The sequence below is a fragment of the Jaculus jaculus genome, chromosome 1 (genome assembly GCF_020740685.1).
Source record: "Jaculus jaculus isolate mJacJac1 chromosome 1, mJacJac1.mat.Y.cur, whole genome shotgun sequence".
Taxonomy (NCBI): Eukaryota; Metazoa; Chordata; class Mammalia; order Rodentia; family Dipodidae; genus Jaculus; species Jaculus jaculus.
The window spans coordinates 55571593-55583653 of record NC_059102.1 but is presented as its reverse complement, the minus strand read 5'-3'; the positions used below and the strand labels follow the sequence as shown (position 1 = coordinate 55583653).

General features: G+C 40.9%; 1 protein-coding gene across 6 annotated transcripts in view; it reads left to right on the top strand.

Moving 5' to 3' along the window:
* The window catches only part of Smarca2 (SWI/SNF related, matrix associated, actin dependent regulator of chromatin, subfamily a, member 2), a 187048-nt gene that overhangs the window by 57579 nt on the left and 117408 nt on the right, over positions 1 to 12061 (top strand). For all 6 annotated transcript variants that reach the window (XM_045145734.1, XM_045145738.1, XM_045145746.1 and 3 more), the window contains 4 exons: positions 4904 to 4957; positions 8522 to 8652; positions 8883 to 8940; positions 11555 to 11655. In XM_045145734.1, the coding sequence (XP_045001669.1) occupies positions 4904 to 4957; positions 8522 to 8652; positions 8883 to 8940; positions 11555 to 11655 (344 nt within the window). The remainder of the gene's footprint in view (positions 1 to 4903; positions 4958 to 8521; positions 8653 to 8882; positions 8941 to 11554; positions 11656 to 12061) is intronic.

Below are 12061 nucleotides of genomic sequence, written 5' to 3'. Positions count from 1 at the left end.
GTTTGTAGCCCTGCTGGTGTGGCAATGTAAAGAAAGTGCTGTACTGAAGCCTGTCTTCTTGAGTTCACCTTATATAGGTGTGGTGGGAAAACCTTTTCCCCTGGGGTGACACAAACTCCTCTCTTTTCCTCCAGATAGGGCACAGACTACAGACCAGAGGACAATTACACCAAAACCAGTTTGGTGAATGTATTAGTCAGGGTTCTTTAGAGGAACAGAACCCATAGAAGGAATTGTATTATTGGATTAGTTTGTGGCAGTCCAACAATAGCAGCTGGCAGGCCTGAGAGCCAAGGAACTCACTCAGCTCCTCAGTCCTTGAGGCTATATGCCTCAGCAGTACCAATCCGGCACTGAAGGCCCCGAGGCTTCCCGGAGAGCTGCTGGTCTACAGTCCATGCTGGTTTTCAGTTTGTGGCGGTCTTCAGTCAGCAAGCAGCACTGGCAGCTAGGTGGGAGGAAAGGATTCATTTCTCCCAGAGTTTCCTTAGATCAAGCCCCCCACTTTGGGGGAAGGGCCTCCTCCTTCATTTAATCCTTCTTGGAAGCCACCCGATACCCACTCAGGAGGGATGTCGGTGGAAAGATAAAGTTGACAACAAAAGATAACCATCACAGTGAACCAATGAGTTTATTGGGGTTACTTACACAGAGCAGGGTGAAGGGTTGCATTTTGGAGCAATTAGATGACTCAAATGCATCCTTACCATGAGAAACCTCATCCCATTTTGGATAACAACCTCCCATAGCTACGTTATCAGAATGCCAGCCCCAGCGTAGGTGACCACTCTGGGAAGCTGCGTTTCATCTCTGGTGCGCACTGCACGCACCCTGAAGGTGGCTCCATCAGCAAGTCCCTCTGGTGGCTCAAGAGCATACCATACCATCTACTGGCAGCTGCATCAGTCTGGTCTTTCCAAGCAGTTGTTTCTCCTTTATGTAGCCTCAGGGCAGGGTCTAGCAACCCTTTCTGAGACTTCCTGAATCTCTGGAACTTCCTGCCTACCTCTGCTCCTGGGAATGTTTCAGTTTCTAACTAACATGACCTTGGGGGGAGTGGCTGTATGACCTTTAAAACTTAGGTTGCTGAGACTTCCTGAATTCCCAGAACCTCCTTTCTCCAATTCCGGGGAGTCTGCTGAATGGGACTTACACAGTATAGATTTCGTTGCTTCCATAGGCTTGCTCTTCATTATTTTATTTGCCTTTTGAGGGCAAGGTGAGTAGCCCTCACATGGCTTTGTGAGCAGTCCCAAATGGAGAACATAGATTGATTGATGTGGGCCTTAGAAATTGTACAAACAAATTGTTTGCAGTTTCTATAATTTTTAGTAAAGTATAATCTTTAGTTACAAGTAATTTATACATCTCCCCTGGTATGAGTAAGTTTAATCACTCTTTTCTCCCTGCAAAAGCATAATTCTTTCTAAATGTTTTGCTGAGTAGGAAGAAGTCAGCATAGTCTTGATTAGTGTGTGAACTGCAGTGTGTGTGTGTTTTTTTTAAATTTTTATTAGAGAAAGAGCAGATAGAGAATGGACATACCAGACTTCAGCCACTTCAGCTGAACTCCAGATGCATGTGCTACCTTGTGCATCTGGCTTTATGTGGGTCCTGGGGAATTGAAACTGGGTCCTTTGGTTTTGCGGGCAAGCACCTTAACCACTAAGCATCTCTCTAGCTCTGTTTTTTTTTTTTTTAAATCAGTGAGTATCATTGCAGTCACTAGCCAATAATACTGAGAGTGTGTGTTGGTGATTCCCTGACACAGATAACCATGTGCAAAAGTTACTTGGGTAGCAGGAACACCTTCCTGTCTACTGCATTTGCGCCAAGCCATTTCACTAGACGCTCAGAGACTGTCCAGTGTTGGTCCACATTCCATCATCAGTTGTCACGTGGGTATGAATGTGAATATTGGAGGAGTTCTCTGTCTTGTTTTCTACTTTGCGATAAGGCATTGGCTTGGCATGAAAATATAAACTTATGGAAGTATACCAACTGGGGGTCCTCCTCTAGCTGAAAGATCCCAGAGCATGATTTGAGGAGCCAGCAACTCTTGACATAGAGTAGACTTTCATGTCTCAAAACCATGTTAGCAGAATCGTGTGAAAAAGATAGGCAGGCCGGGTGTGCAAGAATTTTAATGATAATTGTGTGTGTGTTCTTAACCATTTTATGAGTTGCAAGTACTGGTTCCTAATTTAAATCATAATAATAATATTTATTATTCGGTGAGTATATCCTAAGTGAAAGGTGTTATTCTTGGTGCTGCCACATTCATTTAGTGACTATTAAGTGTTAGGCACTCCAAGTGGGGGTGAATGCCTCAGTGAACAGAGAGAGGTCCCTGCCCTTAGAGGCAGCATTCAGACAGTACCATAACCAATTTTAATTACAGGCATAAACGAATAGCCCCTGGATTACCATTCACTCTTCAAAGTTTTGGAGATCTGCCTTTCATGTATCTAATATGGAACTTTGGATTGTAGTAGACAGCTTCAGGTCACTGGGATAGACTTCCAAACCAGGCACTGTTTATAGGAGGAATGACAGTTATTTGAAAATTACAGATTAAGGGGAAGTTCCATAATGGCAGAAGAAGCTGGCCCACTTTCACAGGCCCACGCTGAGAGAAAAACCAACCACCACTAGCACCGTAAGCATGTGCGCTTCAGGAATTCCATAATGGTAGAGCTCACGTGCTCTGCAAATCTTAGGCTGAAATTCAGATCCACCCCCAGTGACACCTCCTCCAGCCAGGTAGCTGGAAATCCAAGAAGCTTTAATAAAACTCCTGGATCTCTTGGGGGACATCCATTCAAAGTACTACATGTATTGTGCACATTGAAATGGCAGCCCCTTCCTATAGCAGCCCTAGGTGTTTTCCACAAACAAAAACTGAAGCAAAGAGAGTCAGATCTGCTACAGATCACACAGAGGTGGGAGCCACATGCAACTTACCCAGTCCCAGCCGAAATCTCATAGTGCTTTTTGTCTCATGACACCTAATGGAATTCATAAAAATCCTTTGGTATGAAGTAATGAAAGGCCCCGATTATGCTGCCATTTTTAGATATCGCTGGCTGCCTCAGGGGATATTCATAGGCTGGCTTGTTGGAGAACAATGTTGATTCTGCGCATTGAAGGCGTTCCAAGCCCATTGAGGTGGTGATCCTGTTCTACTTACTAGATAGTCCAAATTGGCTTTTTTCATTGTCGGATTTGATTTTCTTTGTTGGCTAAATTTCTAGCTTATTTCTGATTTATATGGAAAGAATGGTAGGATAAATGGACTTTCTCCCATTAATTAAAATCATCTCTGGAGTATAGTGCTTAAGAATTCCAAAAATGGAACCTTCTATGGCTGGGAGAGAGTGTGATGAACAGCAGGGTTTTGTCATTGTCCCATTGTCTCCCCAGCCTAGGTAGAGAGACCAGATGTCTTTTCAGCATTGTTCCTTTGAGCTTGAAAACATTTTTGCACTTGTCAATAACACAGACAAAAACATAAAGTTCTTGGGCAAGCATTAGTGTTCGATTATTTTTTCCCTACTCTTTGGTAGAAACTACATTGTCATGTTTTGTGTCTTGGTGTATGTGTTTGGTAAGAAAATTATAAATTACACTATAAAATAATTTCAACAACACCTTACATCTATGGAATTGGTCTTCTCTGTTATACATGTTTAGAGAAGTTCCATTGTCAAGAGACCTATTAGTTATTTTCATAGAAGACAAAAATGTTTTGATAGAATGACTATCTTAAGTAAGTAAAAGTAAGTTAAAATTGTTTCTGTGTAATTACATAACTTTTCAATTAATTAAGAGCCCAAGGAAGGAAAGCACATTTTCACAAATCTCTTGATAGAGCAAATGACTTATTTTTCCCCTTGCAGCTTTTCAGTAATAATTTTAAAATAAAGATTTTTATAAAAGCTGTATAAAATAGGGCTGGATAGATAGCTTAGTGGTTAAGGTACATGCCTGCAAAGCCAAAGAACCTAGGTTCAATTCCCCAAGATCCATGTAAGCCAGTCTGGAGTTCGTGACATGCCCATTCTCATTCTCTCTCCCCCTTCTTTCTCTCCCTCTCAACTTAATAAAAATGTTAAAAAAAAAGTTATATAAAATATTTCATGTTTCAGGTATTGTAACTGGAAAATTTTCTCCATTGTGTATATACTATAGACGAAACTCTCTTGGGTCTGTATCAAATGTGATGTTACCCCACCCTTATATTGAGACCTCTTTCTGGCACATACAAATGAATGGATGAAGGCATTAGAATATGTAAGAAGTGGAAGATGACAACATTTTTCCTGATATCTAAGTGCATCCATTTCCCCATATACACATTGTGAAAATACTATATATGTTATGAAAGCCAATTAAGTAGAAGAGGAAATGCCCAGGGAACTCACAGGATTTTTGTTGTATTTTATAATTTTATGACTGAGAAGCAGTTCAGAGCTTATCCTTGATGGACAGTTTTAGAATGCTGTTCTTCATTGCCATGAAAACTTGCTAAGGGAATAGGAAAGTCAAACTAATTATGTCAGGATTTGTCTTCCCAGTGCCAAACACAGGGAAGAATGTTTCTGAATCTGTCTGCTGTCTTGATATTGCCATGTCTTAAGCTCTTTGGGTCCCTAAAGATACAATCCACAGATCTCTAGTGTTCTGGCCTTGAACCACATCTGGCTTTAAATGGCTCTCTGCAAGTTGTGAGAACAATACATACTCTATCTTAGTGAAGAGAAAATAAAAACAAATAGCATTAGCACCTACATGCTGTTAGGTAAAGAAGGACTGTAATGAAATAGTTTCTTATTACAGAGCTGCCACGGAAGTCTTGTCCTGGCTTCTTGATTCCTACATAACATTTGACATTGTTTTACAGAAGGCTGAAGAGAATGCAGAAGGAGGGGAGTCTGCCCTGGGACCCGATGGCGAGGTAAGAGGTGACCTGGTCTGCTGAGTGGAACCCTAGAGAGACCCTGCAACACCTTTGTTTTCTACTTTCACTGCATTTGATTTTCCCTCAGCTAGTCATTTTAAAATTAAAAAAAAAAAAACAACAAAACAAACAGTACATTAGCACAGTAGAAAATTAGAATAAAGCTGTCTCTGGTTACCAATGACTGAAAGTTTCTTGTATATATACCATTTTGGAATTTTCTGTAGACAGATAATCATATATTTATGGCTATGTAGAAAGTGTAAGACTCTTAACTAATTCTATAATTACATATACCAAGTAAGTATTACCAAAGCATAAAATACATCATAATCGCCCTAATTTGTTACTAATTTGAAATTATGTAGGTACATAAACCAAACAGTTCACATATTTTGAGTAACAGTTTTTGTGTGGAGGGGGTTCTATATGTATATTATGTATATAGTTTATATATGTGGCTGAATGACCATAGTCCTGAGTATTATATCCCAGTATTTAAGATAGTCTCCTGAGTCATGAGGATTAAGTTAATTTATTTATGAGATTTTTTTTCTTTGAACAGTTCAGAGATGTCTACTCACCCACGGTAAGGAGGCACAAGCACAGAGCAGGACGGGAAGACAGTTTATTTCCGGTTACCGTCTCACACACCGAGAAGCCTGCTTGAAGCAGGCAGGGGGATAGGGGTTTGCCCTTCCCGTTGTAGAATCCCTGGACACATAGGTCCTATTGTGAGCTCACGTGGCCTGGACGGAAGAAGAAAGGTTGAACCACTCCTGTACACAAAAACCCCTTGAAAATAAATGCGACCTAGTCACTTATGATCACAAATAAGGAAAGAACCAGGAGACATGTTAATGTTTAAGAGACTCTCAACAGGCTGTTACGAGGGCGGAATACTGCATCTTAGAGTGTGTAGAAACAATGACAGTTTGCTCAGCCTTACCCAGCACAGGACTCTGCAGATAACAAGTATATGGGGAGAGGCTGGACAGTTCTGAGCAATAGGGCTTGCATCTCTTACTATCTCTTGGGGGAATTAGCAACTCCTTTCAGACCTGTGACACACCCCTTTCTTTAATTTTATCACATTTGAATTGTTTGTTGCAGTTCACAAGGTGGATGTCTTGCTTAGTTTGTTTTGAAATAATGCTCTTCCTGCTCTTCTGTGTTCATTCAGTGTTTTTGCCAAAGTTCTAATTCTAGCCACAGTGATTTCCAATTTTCTCTCTGAGGCATGACATTAGCAATAAAACAAACTCTATTAGAATTGTTCAAGATAACAAGATATAGTCCCCCTCCGCCAGGGAAATGGAAGCAAATGGTAGATTTCTTTTTTTATCTTGTGTGGATGACCTTTTACATTAATGAGGACGAAGTATCATGTAGCCATACAGAGTAATGGTGCTCAAAACTATGGATTTAGCCCGTGTGAAAGAGGAAAAAAAAAATCTAACAGACTGGAGTAAGCCTTTTCTTTTGTTAAAGTTATTTTTGTGAATAGTCACTAATATATTGACTCTCATTTTGACAATTCTCTGTTGAGAGAGTAGGAGGAAAGAACTGTTGGGCTTTTGGTCTCATTTTGGTTAATTCCTATGAGATGTAGAAAACAAACTTCTACATATTATTTTTCCTTTCATATTTTGCTTAATTGGAGTAGTAAATTATCTTGCCACCTTAATTACAACTGATAGTGGTGCATGTATTTATTTGACCACAAAACTAATTAGGAGTAATTTAAGGAAAGTTCTTTGAAGTAATGAATTGCCATTTTACTCCTCTTCAGGAAATAGGTAGCTGGATGCACTCACAAATGGAGCATTTTCAAATACCTCACCTGGGGATCTGCTCCTCCAAGTCGGTCATCTGCAAGCAGTAGCATTCATTAGCATAGGATCGCTTCCTTTTCAGTCCTTTTAAGACAGTTTGTCCTCTGGAGCAAGTCAACTACAACCTTCTTAAGTTTCACTTATTCTCTCAATTTTCCAAGCAAGCCTTTACTTACTTACTTACTTACTTACTTATTTATTTATTTATTTATTTTGAGAGTCTGGTAGCTCAGTCTTGGTCAATTCTTCAAGTTTCAAATAGGCAGGCTTTTTTTTTTTCCTTTATCATACACAGAAGTACAGTAAGATACCTTCCTGGTGGTTTGGTTTTAGATAAAGAACACTGGTTCTGTAAAATCCAAATCAGCAACTAATGAGATTGCAGGGGCTACAATACCATCTTCATTTTCTCCCAAGCCACAACTTTGTAATTGATCCCTGTAGAGTTGTGTGAGCGGGTGTTATTAGTTCCAAATCACCAAAATTGTCTCTGTCTTTGTTTTGTTAATTTTTTTTTTACTTTCTTTTATTTCTTTTATTTATTTTTTTTCTGTCTTTCTTAAGTAAGAAGTGAGTTTGTTATAGGCTTAGTATCCCTTGCCCTAAATGCTTAGAACCAGAAATATATCAGATTTTGGTTGGATTTTGGAATATTTGCATATAAATAATGAGATATTCTAGGAAGGGGACCCAGATCTAAACACACATTTATGTTTCATGTACACCTTATTTTTATACATATGTTTTATACATAGAGTTTGAAGGTTTTTTTTTTTTTTTTTCCCCATGGCGATCCCTCCTACCTCTACCCCATGAGTGCTAGGATTAAAGGTTTGCACCACCACGCCTGGCCGAAGGTGTTTTTATACAATGTTTTAGTGTGCCTGTGTTTGGGCTGTGACTCATCACATGGGGTCAGATATGGAATTTTCCATTTCATGCCATAATGTTAGGGCTCCAAAAGTTTCAGACTTAACAATTTTGGACCAAGGATGCAGTTGCTCATCTTACATATTATCATAGAAGGATAACTTGTCAGATCTCCAGTAATATTAGGGAATCTAACCATGAGCTCTACCCGATCTCGTACTGGATAACTTACTCAACAAAGACATGGCTGCTGTTTAGCACAGACAGGAGCTCCTACAACTGGTGTTTCTTCCTTGGTGTTACTGTCACTACAACTTGCTTTCTGCCAGTGTGCCTGCTGGTCCTTCCTCCCTTGAGCTTCTGTCTCTTAACTCAGGTCGCAGGGAACCGTTGAAAGAGCTCAGGTCTTGTTCCTATACCTTAGCTGGCGAGGGCGCAGGACTGACATATTCAGTTTCCCCTCCCTCCCTCTCTCCTTCCCCCCCCCCCCACTTTCACCCTCTCTTGTTTCCTCCTTCTTACCCTCTTTCCCTTTTCTACAGTGCTGGAGATCAAATTCAGGACAGTGCACATGCTGTCTCTGTGTAGCCAAGGATGACATTGAACTTATGACCTTGAGCTTCCTACTTTGCTTCCTGAGTGCCACGATTATAGACATGTGTTACTGTGCACAGTTTCTTTAGTGGTTAGTGGCCTTTCCCTTCCCACCAAGATGTATTAGTTGTTGAAATTATGAAACATAGAAAAATATTTCAGATACTGGGTGGCCTAAAGCCTGGGAAATACCCAGCACAGCACTAAGAGAACCTCATAATGTCTACTAGGGGTGATGTGATTTCTTTTTCTCTCTTTCTAGCCAATAGATGAGAGCAGCCAGATGAGCGACCTGCCTGTCAAAGTGACTCACACAGAAACTGGCAAGGTCCTCTTTGGACCAGAAGCACCCAAAGCAAGTCAGCTGGATGCCTGGTTGGAAATGAATCCTGGGTATGATGTGCAAATAACATTACTGCCATTCAGTGCGCTTCTAGAATTGGGTGGGTTTTTTTGGGGGGGCAAGGGGTCCTTATAAAATACTGAAACTAAAATTTTGCTGGCGGAATTTATTATCTGTGTTTGTGGCCTGTATGTAGAACATGCTGGTTTGGTTATGTACGATGTGTTGTTTTATAACTTAAAGAATTAAGCCCCTCTTCTTCTTTACTCCTTTTCACTAGTTATGAAGTCGCCCCGAGATCGGACAGTGAGGAGAGTGACTCTGACTATGAAGAGGAGGTACGTACACAGTTCTGTGGGGTTTCCTGGCTTGAAAGTTGAGGGCAGAAGACTCTTCTCCCTGAATATAGACCTTGTCCCCAAGGCTTCTGTCCCTTCCTCCTCCTGAGATGGCTTTTGGGTGATAACTTTAGGTTAGCATTTGCAGGCGCTGTGATGATACACGTCAGGTGCCGCAGTCATCTCTTCATGAAATCTTGGCAAATTCTAAATTCATTTGGGATCAAAAAGAGAGAGAGAGAGAGAAGCTGTCATTAGTTTAGAGATGGAAAAAGGTCTTTGGGGAGAATTGAAGTTGGATTACTTTGGGAAAGGCAAACCTCCTGAGTATGCATGGTTCACACTGAAAGTTAAATGGCTAAAAATGTCTGAAGTCCTCTAGGACCTGGAATCTATTAGAAGTTGTGAGTCTGGGAACGGAGATGGAAAAAGGCAACATGGGTGTGGCTTCACAGGCTTAGTAAGTCTCTGGATTTCTCTCTAAATGGGACGCTTGTTTGAATCTTTGGATATGCTTGTTACCCAACGAGAAGGGCATTTCTTCATCTCATGGAGGAAATACTTCATATGTTCAGAGTAAAAATGGAAATCTTGGGTACTTTGAATAGGAATTATAAAATAATGAAGGTTTTCTTAGGTCAGTTATGAAATAGTTAACCAGTACAAATGAGTGTTAACTGATTTTATTTCCCCTGCTAGAGTCTTGTTAATATAGTCATTAAGTCTGATGTTTGTCAGCTTATAGGAATCTTAGTGCAGAGTGCCACAAATGGATGCCAGGAGTGGGCAGCATAACCTTACCAAGGACAACTACACAGGATTTAAAAACAATAGCTATTTTCTTCTGTTTTTGTTTTTTTAATGTTATTTATTTACTTGAGAGAAAGAAGCAAATAGAAAGGGAGAAAAGGAGGGAGAAAACGGGTGTGCCCAGGTCTCTAGCTACTGCAGATGAATTGACACCTGCACCACCTTGTGCATCTGCCTTACGTGGGTACTGGGGAATTGAAACTGGGTCCTTAGGCTTCATAGGCAAGGGCCTTAACCACTAAATCATCTACTCCCAAATCTTTGTTTTTTAACTTAATATAACTTAAGCCTTTACTGCTTTTGGAGAATGATAAAAATTACATTTAGGTAAGCTGGGCATGGTGGCACATGCTTTTAATTCCAGCACTCAGGAGGCAGAGGTAGGAGGATCACCGTGAGTTAGAGGCCACCCTGAGACTACATAGTGAATTCCAGGTTGGCCTGGGCTAGAGTGAGAATCTACCTCAAAACAAACCAAAAAATTTAAAAAATAATAAAAAATTACATTTAGGTGCTAGAGTGATGCTCAAGGGTTAAGGCACTTGTCTGAAAAACCTAACGACCTGAGTTTGATTCCTCAGTATCCATGTAATACCAGCTTCACAAGGCAGTGCATGCATGTGTCTGGAGTTGTTTGTGGTGGCTGGAGGCCCCATGGTGACCATTCTTCTCTCTTCCTGCTGGGCATGGTGGTGCATACCTATAATCCCAGCATTCAGGAGGCCAAGGTAGGAGGAGAGCTGTGAGTTCAAGCCAGCCTGAGACTACATAGTGAATTCCAGGTCAGCCTGGACTAGAGCAAGACTGACCCTACCTCAAAAAAAAAAAAAAAAAATTATAAAAACATATCCACTAAAGAGCAAATATTTTTGCAATGCAGTAATATCTCCCAGCTACTCTTTATGTCTTGCCTACTTGCGTAAAAGTCCCAGAAATAATTCAAATGTAAGAGTTCTTTCTCTGTGGAAGACCCTGGGGCACAGAGATAAGAAAAGGCTTTAGCTAGCCAGTGCCACTCAAACAGCTGGGAAGAGATGAACTCTGACCAAAGGACAGGAGTTAAGGTCCTCAGTGAGCCAGAGCCAAGGAGGGACTTGTGGCAAGTCATTTCCCCTCCCTCCTGTTTCCTTGCTAAGACTGCAAAGACATTGTTCTTAGTCTTTGGCCTACTTCCTGCTCCTAACTGACCTAAAGTCCAAGGTGTGAAGTCAACATTGATAGCATGTGAGTGTGTGTGTTTTCAGCCCAGAGTTGTGACAACACATGGTTACCTTTAAACTTGTTGGCCATGACATTTTCAAACTGGTCTGTGGATCATAGTTAAGAAGCAAAGAGGTGATGAATCCTTTGCCAAGGGTAATTTTTTCTGAATTCTCAGAAATACATGGTGTGAAGCAGCCTCTGAAAGCAGTGTGCTCACTAGCTCTGGATCCCTACTGTAATAGTAGGGACCACAGAATCCCACCGTGCATTCTCAGAAGGAGGATATGAAGATTTTTAACATCTCTTTTTGGAGAGAGGAATATGGAATTCGGAAGGCAGTTATAGGCTATATGTGTACCCTACATGACAAAATATATACATGTATATGGTATGCACATTCTGGGGAGCAAGGATCCATTTCGAATAGTGCAATGGTGAATGGTCTACCTTAGGCAAATGTTAAGTTTACTCTTCTCTTAATTGTATTTACTCACATTATCTGTGAAGTAGAATGCTATTTAATCTCTTTCTGGAAATGCTTATCACAGAATTTGCTTGTTAAAATAATAGCCTTTCCCCCTTATGTTTTTTCCTTCCCTAGGATGAAGAAGAAGAGTCCAGTAGGCAAGAGACTGAAGAGAAAATACGTCTGGATCCAAACAGTGAAGAGGTTTCTGAGAAGGATGCCAAGCAGATCATTGAGTGTGTATCCCTCAGAACTTCCTCACTTAGAAAGGCAGAGCACAAAGCTCATATGATGTGGATTCTTTTTTGAAAGTCTTGTTTTAAGGACAGGGGTAGACCTCATGCTAACAATCTTTCCCTCTGTCCCTTTCTTCCTCCCCATTTCCCATTCTTGAATCACTCCTTGCAGCTCATGCTCCTTCCTGGGTTTCCCACCAGTCACATGTACTTCCATCCTAGATCTGACTAACCTAACTCACTGCCCCACCAAGTCTGGTTGCTTTACTGCGTTTCTCCCTGCACCCCCCCCAAACAAAAAACCAACACACTTAGAAACCCAAATGTGAAACAGTGCTCCTGTGTCATCCTGGCTGTCACAGCCCAGTTAACCACCTGTTCTGCATGGGCTTGAACTCCTTCTACC